The sequence below is a fragment of the Bos javanicus genome, chromosome 4 (assembly GCF_032452875.1).
Source record: "Bos javanicus breed banteng chromosome 4, ARS-OSU_banteng_1.0, whole genome shotgun sequence".
In the NCBI taxonomy this organism is placed as follows: Eukaryota; Metazoa; Chordata; class Mammalia; order Artiodactyla; family Bovidae; genus Bos; species Bos javanicus.
The window spans coordinates 117,514,777-117,528,896 of NC_083871.1; the positions used below are offsets into that span (position 1 = coordinate 117,514,777).

Consider the following 14,120-nt stretch of genomic DNA (forward strand, 5'->3'; position numbering starts at 1 on the left):
CACTCAGGCCCCCAAATGCAGCCAAGTGGTGATTCCACCAAAGACCTGAGCCAACTGGGTCCCAGAACAGCCATGGCCACACGGCGCCTGCACGCGGGGGCCCAGCTGGGAGGCAGCCCTCGTGAGCCACCCAGCTTCCTGCAGGCTCACCGTGTCCAGATCTGATAATAGCTAATTCCGTCAAATATTAGAGGGGCTCACATTTAATTAAGGAGCGGCCATTTGTCTGCTCCTGACGGCAGGTCCCCATGGCCCCCACGTCAAAAGAGATTCCTCGGGGAACAAGCGCGTCTTTTCTTATTTCCTCCGCCGAGCCCCTGCCCTCTTTGAATGCAATTATGGGAACAAATAAAATGGCTTAACTCAACTCCCCGGTGGGACAGCCAGCTCTCTGCTGATAAAACCGGTTGTGTGGGCAATCATTAAATGAGAAATCTAATATTTAACTAAATTTAATAGTCTGTTGCCGTGGTGCCTTTCTCTGAAGGGTGGGATTTTAATACAGAGGGACTAGCTATTCACACGCCGTCTGCCGAGGCCGTGTGCCGTCAGAACGCCGTGTGCAGTTAGAACACCGGGGGCTCCGTGGCGAAGCCATGGCTCCCGTGCCCAGGAACCAACCAGAAGCTCCACGTTCCGGTGGCAAGTCCGTGTTCTCCTTAGGTCCACGCGAGCCGCGCTCGCAGGCTGCATGTCAGCCTGAGCACAAAGCTGCTTCAAGCTTGGCTGGTGTCAGCAGTGTCAAATTCCCATGCAGATGCGTGGAGAGAGGGTGACAACCAGCCTTGAGTGGCTGCTCCAGCTCTCCTGCCTGGTGATGTCTGCCCATCCAGGTCGCCCCCCTGCCACCCCCCCGGAGCTCTGTCCAGCCCCAAGAAGTGGGAGCTCGGAGCTGCTTCTCTGACAGCAAAGGGCCCAGCCCTGCTCTTGTCCCCAAGGATGCTCCTTCTGTGTTCCCGCTGATGCCCTGTCTTCGTGCGTCTCCATCCCTCTGGTCTGACCCACAGCCCCACCCGCGCCCCTGAGCCCCCTAGCTGCCCTCTCCCCCGGGCTTCTCTTAAGCAGACACAGAGGTCCAGATCACAGGCTGGAGGGCTGAGGCTTCTAGAAGACCCTGTGAGGTCCGTGCTCTGGCTCCTACCATAAGCTTGGGTTTGGATAGCATCAGTGAAATTAGAAGATGCTTGTTTCTTAGAAGAAGAGCTGTGACAAACCTAGACAGCGTATTAAAAAGCAGAGACATCACTTTGCCCACAAAGGTCCATATAGTCAAAGCTATGGTTTTTCCACTAGTCACATACGGATGGGAGAGTGGGACCACAAAGAAGGCTGAGTGCCAAAGAGCTGATGCTTTCAAACTGTGGTGCTGGAGAAGACTCTTGGAGTTCCTTGGACAGCAAGGAGATCAAACCAGTCAATTTTAAAGGAAATCAACCCTGAATATTCACTGGAAGGACTGATGCTGACACTCCAATACTCTGGCCACCTGATGTGAAGAATTGACTCATTGGAAAAGACCCTGATGCTGGGAAAGATTGAAGGCAGGAGAAGGGGATGACAGAGGATGAGATGGTTGGATGGCATCACTGACTCAATGGACATGAGTTTGAGCAGGCTCTGGGAGATGGTGAAGGACAGAGGAGCCTGACGTGCTGTAATCCATGGAGTTGCAAAGAGCCAGACATAGCTGTGCGACTGAACAACAGCAGTGAATTTCCTCAATTCCCCAAATTAAATAGTAACTTGGGTGCTCAAGCACTGCCAACTTTTAAATCAGTTGGATTAAAATGTGCTTTCGTTTTGTTTTGCTTGGTGTGGGAAGCAGGGGTTAATAGGCCTCGATTGCTTCGACTCTTAGCACCAAGAGATCTGACCACCAGGACCCTCAGAGCCCCATGGTGTTTCGGAAACCTCCCAGGGGGACCACTCAGTCCTTCCCACGTGGGAGAAGAAAGGAAGACTCGGGCCAAAACCCAGGCTCAGCTACTGTGAAGACGCATCATGTCCCGGGCGTGAGTCAGATTTCCACAGACAGGTCGAGTCCTGCTACTGGAAACTGGTGTGTTTTGTCCCTGGGAAGCCCGGCGTGGGATGGGGCAGCCAGGCCAGTGACCGAGTCTGAGAGCTGGTGTAGCATGGACCTGTAGGGGACCCAAGATTGACGGTGGGGGCTTCTCGCGGAGTAGGTGACCTTTGACCTGACGGAGAGGAGGAGCCGGGAACACAGAACAGCAAGTGCGAAGGCGCGGAGGCAGCAGAGAACGTGGAAATGACGTCATTTCCATCGTCTGGTGGGGCTACCTCCAGATCGTCCTGCCCTGAGAGTGAAATAATTAATACCTCGTAAACCGGCTCCTCTGTGTGCCGGGGACGCTGTGTTAAACGGCCGAGGCTATTTGGACTCAGGGAAAACGACTGCTCTCTGCTCTGTTAGGACCGTGGGGTGCTCTCGCCACACTGAGGTCGGGGTCCCCTCCCCTGCGTGTCTGTAAGACCGCAAGGTCGAGAGGGTGCCACCTCCGGGCTGGGTCTCCAGGTCCCCGAGCTGAGGTCAGATCTGCCAGGACCTCCGGGCTTCACAGGCGGTGCTCGTGGTGAAGAACCCAACTGCCAGTGCAGGAGACATTAGAGGTGTGGGTTTGATGCCTGTGTGGGGAAGGTCCTCTGGAGGAGGAAATGGCAACCCTCTCCAGTGTTCTTGCCTGGAGAATCCCATGGACAGAGGAGCCTGGCGGGCTACAGCCCATGGGGTCGCAACAGTCAGACACGACTGAGGGACTCAGCGTGCACACACGACTGTTTGGACCTCCGTGTGTCAGCACAGCCCGTGTGGACACACCTTCCCCTTCTCACTTTATACAAAGGACTGGGCTTCTTGCCTGCTGGGTGGTGGGGTCCAACCTCACCATTTTTAAAGCTAGTTTCACCACGTCTCCCCTCACTGTGTCACCAAAGCTAAATACCCAAATATGTGCTCAGCAAACTCGTGAAGCACCTTCTGTCTGGTTTCTTGGCTTGTCACCAGCCCTGGGAACTTGTGGTCGCCTCTGCCCCCGGGGAAGTGTGGGGGTGCTGCTCAGGGTGGTCCCCATGGCCCCACACACAGAACACTCAGTGCTGGGGTCCTAAGTGCTGGCTCACCTGTCTGGCCTGTTCATAAAAGCAGTTATCCACTCGCTTGTGAGATTAGGTTCTTCTTTAAAAGGTTCACACCCATTTCCAAGTGACTTATCTACCCAAAGGTCGAGCCCCTTGGAGATAAAACTTCCTTTCGATGGAACCACGAGTTGTCCCCAGGTAGGGTTGGGGGAGAGAGGAGGAAAGAAGTCACGTGTCAGATGGAGCAGTTGAGCGGAGGGCCAGTTCTGCAGGGGATGGAAGAAGGGGGCTTTTGCAGGCACAGGGTCCCTGCCAAGGCCTTCATGAGCTGGCACAACGTAAGGGTCTCAGAGCAGCCCCTGAGGTGCAGGGAAGGGTGCGGCCACCTCTCTGGCCTGGAGGGAGACAGGCCAGTCCCCCTGTACCCAGACTCACACGGCCGCGCAGCCACCTTGAATGAAGGTCTCCGGGGCCGGGCCACCTATGGCTAAGGCAAGAAAGCCAAGTCCACCTTCCTGGACAAAGTGGCAAAGGTCACCTCCAGCTCCTGTCCTCTCTTCTGGTGTGTTATTGTGGCCACTCCATTTGGAAACCACTTGCCTTGACAGACATGATGTCAGTTCCCAAAAAAACAGCAGTCCTGAGACCAGTCACACCCCCAAAATGATTCCCGTGTGTGAGAAATGCCATGGAGCATGTTGGGGGCAGGGGCGCCAGGCACCGCAGAGGAACCCACCTCCCGCCCGGAGCAGCCGGGCTGACCTGGACTTGCCCCTGTCCTGTAACCAGGCTTGGGATGTAACGTCTGCGGCTCTTGGCTCCTGCCGTGGATGTGTGATCCTGTCCTCTGATGTAGCAGTCAGGAGGCACGTGAAACGCCAGGGCGTCCGTGAGTGGGGATCTGAACGCATCATTGGTCTGTCTGTTTCAGAGATGTTTGATCTAGAGACCAACGAGCACGTACAGAAAGCCATAAGCGACCGGCAGATGCCGAAAGTGGAGTACAGGAAAATCGAGACTGACGACTACAGTGAGTGCTTCAGGGGAGACAGCCTCTGTGCGACCGCGATCGCTATGCCAGCAGGGGGTGGGGGTCGGGGCGGGGGCCCCCAGCGTGGGCCCCAACTGCCCCCTCACCAGCCAGGGGGACCCAGGGGAAGCCGACTGTGTTCATAGGCAAGACACTCGCTCTGTGCCAGACAGAAATAAACAGGAGCGGTGATTTCTGTCCCCCGGAGGCCGACAGTTTAGACGTGGTCCCAGATGAAAATTCTCTCCTTGGTCGGCAGCAGGCCTGGACACCACCCAGGGCAGAGGCTCCCCCAGACGTTCCCTTTCTGTGCCACCGATGCCCTTACTGCCCGTCAGCTCGCCTCTCCGTGTTGCTCAAGGGCTGAGGGGCGTCCTCGCAGCTGGAGACCCACAGCGAAAGGCTGGTGGCCGGGGCGGCTGGAGACCATCAGCGCCCTTCCTTGGCCTGTGTCCTTCTCCCTGAGCTGTCTGTTCAGCCCTTCAGTGAGTTTCATGAGCTTGTCCTGCGGCAGGCACCCCTGAGAGCCCCGGGGCCCGGCTGGATGGGACCCGCGCTCCAGGCGGGAAGGGGGTCCCGGCAGCTTCGTCAGCTCTGCGCACGGCGCCCTGCTACCCAGGCCCAGGGCGTCCACCCTGGGGCCTCAGTCCCCACAGCACCGTGTCCCTCTGCGCTGCCTGTGTGGGGTTGACACCCTTAGAAGCGGGCTGGTTTCAGGTCATTCAGACCGCGAACCTCGAAGTCATTTTTGAGTCACCCATCCAGGTACCATCTGCTCATCGTCTCTGAGGTCTTGGGAGCTAACTTGGAAGGTCGCCAGGGATGGATGGGAAAGAGTGATGCCTGAATGCAGGCCCTGGGGTGGCGGAGGGAGGGTGGCCAGAGCCTGTGTCTGTCTCCCCAGACAGCGTCTGAGAGCTCCTCGTCGTCTGCCCTTTCCCTTCAGTGGGGCAGCGGCTCGTCACAGGGGCCCGTGAGCCCTGGAGTCCTGTTAAGCATCCCTGTCAGATGGGGCATGCCAGCCTGTGAGCCCCTGAGGGCAGGATCCGAGGCTTCGCCCACGGAGCACGATCCAGAAATCTCCCCCGCCCCACCCAAGACTCCACATTCCATGAAGCCAAGTCCTTCAGAGCAGGAAGGCAGGGCCCAGGGGCTCCAGGGAGAGCAGGAAAGAGGACTGGGGTCCCGTGGAGCTTCCAGCAATGTGGGCTCTGAAGGGGCTCCTGGAGTCTCTTTTGGTCGGCAGAGAAGAAGGGGGCATCCATCCAGGGAGGATTCTTGGTGGAGTGAGGAGGCTGACAGGTGATTCCACGTGGGGCCCTCACCCCCCATCTCCTTCACCTGCATCCTGTTGTTGGGCGCATGGAGTCATATGGTACTGGGAGCATCCTAATCATTGCTGGAGGTGTGGGGGGAGATAAAGGGGGAGAGGCATGGGGGGAGATACAAGGGGGAGAGGCGCAGGAGAGATACAAGGGAGAGAGGCGCGGGGGGAGGTACAAGGGGGAGAGGCGTTGGGGGAGATACAAGGGAGAGAGGCGCGGGGGGAGGTACAAGGGGGAGAGGCGTTGGGGGAGATACAAGGGGGAGAGGTGCGGGGGGAGAGATGGGGGAGAGGTGCAGGGGGAGAGATGGGGGAGAGGTGTAGGTGGTGGGGAGAGGTGCAGGGGGGAGATACAAGGGGGAGAGGTGGGGGGGTGGGACTAAGCTGCAGCAGTGACCTCTCCCTGGGCCCATGGGCACAGCTGGTTGCTCTGGCCCCACACGTGCTCAGTGTGTCGGAGGCCAATGGAGAAGAAACCAACCCAGGAGGAGTGTGAGTGGAGGCTGTGGTCATGCCTGGCGGGGACATCTCTGCCCACCGGGCCAGGGCCACCCCACTGTCTCTCCGGGTCTGGATTTCCCCGATGTCCCTGAAATGCTCACGGATCCCAGCAGGACGCGCTCAGGCCTGGAAGCGCGGGCAGCTTTGCGTGTCCAGAGGGCACGTCCAGTCCCGAGCGGGAGAGGGGCCATCAGTCAGAAAGAGAGGATGGGGGAGTGGGTCGGCCAACAGATGCTGTCATCAGGGCGCGGGGAACCACAGAACAGAAAGCGAGCAGCAGGAAGGGCAGGAGTCCAGGCCAAAAACGAGGCTCCTGAGACCCCAGGAGTCACGGCTCTAACAGGAGGGGCAGAGAGACGTGGGCAGCCCCCACGGGGTCTGTGCGCGGGTCACCTGGACGGGGCCTAAAACCTGCCCCCACTGCCCCGAAGCCTGTATGCAGGTCCTGTCTGCCTCCCCTGCCCTGCAGAGCTGTAAAGAGAGAACTGACTGACAGCTCAGGGTGGAGCCCCCGCACCTCCAGGAAGGGGGCAAAGGGAAGTCTAGGCTGCCCCGGGGAGGGCGTCCATGACTGGTCCAAACTGTCGAGCAGCACGTGTCACTCAGGACGGACCCAGCTTCGCAAGAGCCCTCTCGTTAACTGGGTATTCGTCTTCCTGCTCCGCTGTTGTAAGGAAGAACCAAGGCAAAAACAAGGATGCCTTTAGATTGATGGAGGGATGGATGGAGAGCTGGAGGCAAGGATGGGGAGGAACGGGGGATGAGCAAGCAGGCGGCCTCCACAGGCTGCCCGCCCGCCACCTCTGTCTCCGTGCAGACCTCAGGCAGGCCCTGTCATATGCAGGGCCCGAGATGGATGAAACAGGAGGCTTACGATGGTGGCAGAGCTCTCAGGGGCCCACAGGACTTCACAGGTCGCGCCCTCTGAGGCCGGCCGCCTACACGCTCAGACCTCAGCCTCCTGCCCTGCCCCGTCCCCCGTCTCAGCCAGTTTTCTCATCTGTTACCTGGACGCCAGATCTCATTCCTTGTCTACACCCTCCCCCCTCCCCAATCTCCTAGCCCAGGCCCTCCTCCTCCTCCATCCGTGCGGGCTCGCGGGCTCCCACAGGAATGGTTCCCACCCCGGAACCCTGGTGCTTGCCACCCCCTCCTCCAAAAATGCAGAGAAGGGGCTTGAGAAACAATGAGCCGAGGCCGCCCGAGGTTTCTCCCAGGGTGAGGTTTTTACTCGCCGGTGTCCAGGGATGAAGACAAGAGGAGAAGATACAGCGTGTGCGGGCCGGCGTCCACACATCAGCCCTGGGGGTCCTAGCAAACCCGAGCGCTGTCGCCCTGCCCACCTGTTTTTATTTTGTCTGTCATTGAACGCTGCTGGAGGCTAAGGCTGTCCTTGGGGAAGCCGCCCACCTCCCTCCAGGATCGCTCTCCGAATGTATTCCGCCGCTGGTGGCCAAAGCCTGCCCATGGGCTTATCAGTGGCAGAAAGCAGCCCAGACCATGTTTTATGGATATTTCAGTGATAGAGTCCCCGGGTCCCTGGGCCATTGATCTAATTTGCAAGCCATTAACATTCAGCCGGAATCAGTAATGAGAGTCGGGTCAGAGCCTGCTGCTGAGCCAATCCCCCAGCCTAGGGTGTATCTATTGGTATAGTGACCATGTGCGGGGAAAGACGGCCATTCCAGTTTAGTTGCGATCTGGGCTGTAGTTAACGTCAGTGAACAATCTCTAACTGAGGCAGGAAGTTTCATCTCGGGGAAGGACAGAGACAGCGGTAAGGGACACGCTTCTCTCCCTCCCTGACTGCATCCTGGTGGCCAGGGACCGCGTCCAAAGGGCCTTGGCCGCAGGACCCGCAGCCGCACCGGCTCCCTCCCGCTGGCTCCCGGGCACCGGGCCTGCCCAGCTCCAGCCCAGGAACAGTGAGGGCTCCCCAGCTCCAGCCTCTCTGTCTGGGCTCTGCCCTGCCTCACCACCCGCTCCCCACTGAGTCTCTGCCTCCCCGCGTCCCCACCGCTCCCCAGCATCCCTCCCCACTTAGCTGTATGTTGCAGGAGTCCCTCGTGACAGAGTGCATGTTCCCCCGGGGGCTCATTTCCCCCTGCTTGGAATTCTGCTGTTAACAAGTGTTCAGCCCATGGTGGTCCAGGCATTCCTGTCTGTCCACATATTCCTCTGCACAAGATTTCCTTTAAGCCTCAGGTGGAGAAAAGTGTTGGTCGCTCAGTCGTGTCTGACTCTTTGCAACCCCACGGACTATAGCCCACCAGGCTCCTCTGTCCGTGGGATTCTCCAGGCAAGAAGACTGGAGTGGGTTGCCATTCTTTTCTCCAAGGGATCTTCCCCACCCAGGGATCAAACTCAGACCTCCTGCATTGCAGGCAGGTTTTTCTTTTCTTTTCTTTTTTTTTTTTTTTTTACCATCTGAGCCACAGGAAAGCCCTCAGTTGAAGAAACTCAGCCTCAAGGAGACTGACTGGGTGCTTTGTCCAAGTCCAGAAGGAGCTGGAGTCACCCTGTCTGTGGAGGCCCGGCCTTGCCCCTCCGAGGCCCGTCCCGCCCTCCCCTCCTGGCCACACTTCCTGGCCCCTAACGTGCGGCCCTGTGTTCCGTTTCTGCCTAGACCTGCCCATTCAGATCCTCAAGCCGGCGACCTTCACCGACACTGCCCACTACCCCTTGCTCCTGGTGGTGTAAGTATCCCAGGGGCAAGGACCACACCCTCAAGAAGGTGGGAAGGGGAGCCCAATCCCGCTGCACACTAAAATCAGAAAGCAATTTTAGCCCCTTGTCTGTAACTACCAGTGACCCCGGATGTTAAAGGAAAGCCTCGGGGGATTCTCAACATTGAACCCAGGTGCTGAGTCATGTCCCATGGGTCCTGCTGCCGTGGCTGCTCAGCGGCCCCGGGACAGCGGGAAAGCTGAATGGGGGTCTGACCTCACTGGGCAGGGCCCAGGGCCCCCAGAAAACGAGGTGGGCCTGGCGGGGGGCTCGCCGGGGCCAGCAGCCCCTCCTGCACCACCAGGCACCCTTGAACACCAAGTGTCCCCACAGGATGGTTTCAGGTCTGCCCCTGCTAACTGGAAGCCTCTGGTTCGGATTTTGAGAACCCCTTTGCAGAGCCTTGCGAGCTCCTCTCACGGTGTTGTGTCCTGACTCGGCCTCCTGCCCCGGTGTGCACGGGGCCGTGGGGCAAGGGAGGCTCTGGGAAGAAAGGGCCAGCGGAGGGCAGAGGCCCGCACTGGGTCTGCCCCAGGGCCCCTGGGGAAGTCAGCACCCAGGAAGGTGCCCAGAGCCTGATAGCTCTGTGCATCACCCCGGGCACCCAGCCAGGCCCTTGGTGACAAGGCTGCACCTGAAGACGCCCGGCTGGACACACGGTCCTGCCGAGCTCGTCACTAACTGGGCACTTCTCCTCACTGTCTGGGCATTTCACCAGCAAGCAGACACACACACACATGTATACAGACACACACACACATATACAGACACACATATGTACAGACACACATACACATACATACACATGTATACATACACATACACATATATACAGACACACACACATATATACAGACACACAGACATATATACAGACATACATACAGAGACACACACAGAGACACACATATACAGACATACATGCATACACGTATATACAGACATACACATGTACACAGACACACACACATACACATATATACAGACACACACACACATACACATGTATACAGACATACACATATATACAGACATACACAGACACACACACACATACACATAAACACAGACATACACATATACACAGACATATACATACACATATACACGGAGACACACACATACACATACATACACATACATATATAGATATGGACATACACACACATACACATGTGTACAGACATACATACACATGTATATGGACACACAGACACAGACACACACGTACACGTATACACGGACATACACATATATATGGACATACAGACTCATACACGTATATACAGACACACACACATATACCCAGACACACACATATTCACGGACATAAACATACATATGGACATACACACACATACACATGTATACAGATATACAGACATACACATGTATACGGACATACACACACATATACAGACACACATTACACAGATACACATATACACGGGCATACACATATGTGGACATACAGACTCACACATATGTACAGACACACACACACATACACATATACACAGACACACACGTACACATACATATGGACTCACACACACACATATATACGGAAACACACAGATACACGTACACACCATCAGATGGCCATGACACACAACAGCACCTACACACCCACGTGTTCACACACACACACCAGAACACATAGCACATACATACAGAGCACATGCACACACGTGGAATTCTCCAGGCAAAAATCCTGGAGTGGGTTGCCATTCCCTCCTGCAGGGGATCTTTCCCGACCCAGGAATGGAACCCATGTCTCCTGCATTGTAGGAGCCATCACTGTGTGAGCCATCAGGGAATCCCCCTAATTCCCTCAAACCAGGGGCCACCGGAAGGAGCACTACAGCGTGGTCACTCATGTGATGCGCACTAAGGGGGCAGCCTGGGAACCCACCTGGGAAGGATGGGAGAGGTGGGCCGTAATGGGGAGCCAAGCAGGAGGGGAAGGGGAGGACTCTTCAGGGTCTCTCCCCAAGAACGGGCCCTTCAGCGCCCTCGTGCTGGGGGGTGTGGATGTGTGGAGCTGGGCGTGGGGGCTGGCTCTGCCCCAGGAGAGCATCCCTAGGCTCCCGAGTCTATGGGACAAGTCACCACACCCCATGCCCTGCAGCTGCGTGCTCAGGCCTGGCCTGTCTCTTCCAGGGACGGCACCCCGGGGAGCCAGAGTGTGGCCGAGAAGTTTGCAGTGACCTGGGAGACGGTAATGGTGAGCAGCCACGGGGCCGTGGTGGTCAAGTGTGATGGCCGCGGCAGCGGCTTCCAGGGCACCAGGCTGCTGCATGAGGTGAGGCGGAGGCTGGGCTCCCTGGAGGAGAAGGACCAGATGGAGGCCGTGCGGTGAGCACCCCAGCGGCGCTGTTGGAACGGGGTTGGGGGGTCGCATCTCTACCCGGGTTGCATCGTGTTCTTGTTTCCTGGTGGTGCACACATTCTGCCTGCGCTTTGCTGGCACCCCCAGAAGTCTCTGGTGATTCCCCAGTGAATTCCTGCCAGCCATATGCTCCCAAAGACCAGGGTCCTAGTCGCTGCACGGCTGGTGGCCTTTCTGCTTTGCTGATTGCAACAAGGTGCAGAGACCGTGATGTGGGTCTTTGTGGGTTCCCGGTGCTGTGGTCACGGACCTTGGCCACTGATCATGGGGGGAGGGCAGGGAGAGGGAGAGAGAAGGTGAGCCGTGTAGCCAGTCACCTCCTTCCTGAGAAAGGAGTGCAGCAGGCAGATTGGAAGCCCCACTCCGCATGTTTTATGGCTCTCTCACGTCCTGCTCACGGAGGCAGGGCTAGTAGAGTCTCCAGGGACAGGAGGGGCCGAGGAGCAGAGGTGTTGACTGGATGTTATCGTCGCCCCGGAATGAGAGCCGTCAGGGACCTATGCCGCTCACTGGCCTGCGGGCGCATTGGCCAAGGTTGGGTCTTCCGAGTTTACTGCACACGCGGCAGACTTCACATGGGAGAGGCGTGAGACGCACGGGCTCAGGTGCTGCAGGGACGGGAGTGGCATGGGCACGGCGGTCATCCTCCTTGAGATCCGGGTGCACGGTGCTGGACCCTGGGCCTTGGAGAGTGTGATACAGTGCCCAGGTGGATCAGTGTCTGCTGACTGAAGGGCCGTAAGACAGCGTGACGTCCCAGCCCATGAGCCATCACGACTGCGCTCTGAGGTTTAGGAGATTTCACTCTACTGACTGTTCAGAACGTTTTCTCTCTTGTGTTTAGAAAGATTGATGTCACATGACGTGCATACATGTGATGTGCACGTACATGCGATACGTGCTCAGTAAGTAAGTATTAAGTGGATGAAACCTCGAGTGAGTGAGTGAATGGCACCCTTTCCTCAAAGGAGTTGTGAGCTGGTGGAGAGACAGGCCATGCGGCCGGACCTACACGTGCTAGAGGCAGAACATAGGGGTGAGAGAGACGGCCGAGGACCCGAGAGTCTGGGAAGGCGCATCCGTCACCATACTTTTGCCTGAAACTCAACAGCACACACAAACACACGCAGCATCAAAGGTGCTTTACAAACACGGCCCTGTATTGGCTCTGGAGTCCAGACGGGCGTCAGGCATCAGGTCTGTTGGCTGGAGACCCAGAGGTGAGGGTCTGCCTCAGGCCTGGCTCCCTCCAGCTCTCATCTCAGCCAGGCACGGAGCACCGCTGAGCCTCTGCTCCTCATGCTCACAGGATGGCTGCCAGAGCACCTGCCTTCAGCACCTTGATCCACTTACAGAAGCCTTCAGAAGGGAAGGGAGGAGCCTCCCCAGGAGCCCAGAACCAATCACCCATGAGAGCAGTGGGGCAGCCCCCGCCCCATTCCTGAGACCCGGAGGGCTGGGCAGAGAAGGGAGAGTGAGTGACAGCTCAGCCAGCAGGGGGAGGAGGAGCAGGTGGCGCCCAGTGGACACCGGGGCTGCAGCCTCTCCTGGGGAGAAGCTCGAGGCCCCGGTGGGGCTCGGAGGGACGAGGGGTGTGACCAGGTGACGGCGGAGCCCCCTCCCCAAGCCCCCCTTTTCTTGTCCTTCCCCGCCTGTCACTGCCCCCTACCCTCACCTTCCCTGGTCTGACCACCCCCCCAAAGCCCAGAGGCCCCGGCGGAGGACGCAGCGTCCTTCATGCACCCCGCCGGCTGGCGTGGCTAGCCTGACTGCCCCCCTCTGAGCACAGAGGGTGCATGGCTGTTTCACACCCACGGTGTTTCCAAAAATAAGGGATTGATCAGCCATCTGTTCAAAAACAGAACAGAACCAGTTCCAGGAAAATAATAGTAAAATAGAAAAATTGGCCAACTCTTAAGCCACTGAGGCTTCTGGGGTCAGGAGCATAAGCCATGCCAGCCACACGGACCTCGGGAGGCTGCTCCCCACATGCCTGGAGCCTTGGAAAATTTACTCAGCTCTCTTAGGATCTGGGTCTGTATTCTCATTACAAAGACATAGCCCGGTTTTCTCAGTTTAAGAAACCATGAGGCCAGCCCCCGACTCTCACTCCCCGGGGCTCCCCACCCCTGGTCTGGGAGCCCAGCGGGTCTCCCCTTCGATGGAGGAGGAGCCGGCCATGTGAACAGGCACTCGGGGCATCACGGGGGAAGCACAGCCTTTCCCGGAGGGGCTCCTGCAAGGAGATGGCTTCCGGCCAGGACCTCACCTCAGAGGATTAATAAATAAGGACGTGTCTGCAGGAAATGAGAGGTGCATGTTCCACAAGGAAAATACCGTGAGCGAAGGTTGAGGTGAGGCAGGGGTGCAGGCACTTCGGGCCCCCCAACTGTAAATACCATGCTGCGTGAAGGCTGGGGACGCGGGGAGGGGTGGGCGGCTGGACTGGGCGCCTCCCCTCCCGTCCTCCGAGCTGCTGCCTGCTCTCCAAGCAGCAGCGTCCCCACAGAGGGTTTCAGCCAGGAGGTGGCAAAGTCACCTTCATCTTCGGAACCGAGATCCTGGTAGCAGTGTAGTGAGTTTTCTGGGAGAGAGTCTTGGCAGGAAACATTCAAACAGGGAGCTTTAAGGAGAGAGGAATAACCGGAAGCCATGACAAACCCAGACAGCATATTAAAAAGCAGAGACATCATTTTGCCAACAAAGGTCAAATGGTCTTTCCAGGAGTCGTGTACAGATAGGAGAGTTGGACCATAAAGAAGGCTGAGCGCTAGAGTAATTGATGCTTTCGAACTGTGGTGCTGCAGAAGGCTCTTGAGAGTCCCTTGGACTACAAGGAGATCCAACCAGTCCATCCTACAGGAGATCAGTCCTAAATATCCATTGGAAGGACTGATGCTGAAGCTGAAGCCCCAGTATTTTGGCCACGTGATGCAAAGAGCCGACTCATTGGAACAAACCCTGATGCTGGGAAAATTGAGGGCAAAAGGGGAAAGGAGTGATGGGATGAGATGGTTAGATAGCATCACCGATTCAATGGACATGAA

General features: G+C 57.4%; 1 protein-coding gene across 5 annotated transcripts in view; it reads left to right on the forward strand.

Moving 5' to 3' along the window:
• DPP6 (dipeptidyl peptidase like 6) overlaps positions 1 to 14,120 on the forward strand; it is a 1,068,014-nt gene that overhangs the window by 1,039,079 nt on the left and 14,815 nt on the right. For all 5 annotated transcript variants that reach the window (XM_061415284.1, XM_061415287.1, XM_061415283.1 and 2 more), the window contains 3 exons: positions 4,031 to 4,129; positions 8,581 to 8,650; positions 10,845 to 11,039. In XM_061415284.1, the coding sequence (XP_061271268.1) occupies positions 4,031 to 4,129; positions 8,581 to 8,650; positions 10,845 to 11,039 (364 nt within the window). The remainder of the gene's footprint in view (positions 1 to 4,030; positions 4,130 to 8,580; positions 8,651 to 10,844; positions 11,040 to 14,120) is intronic.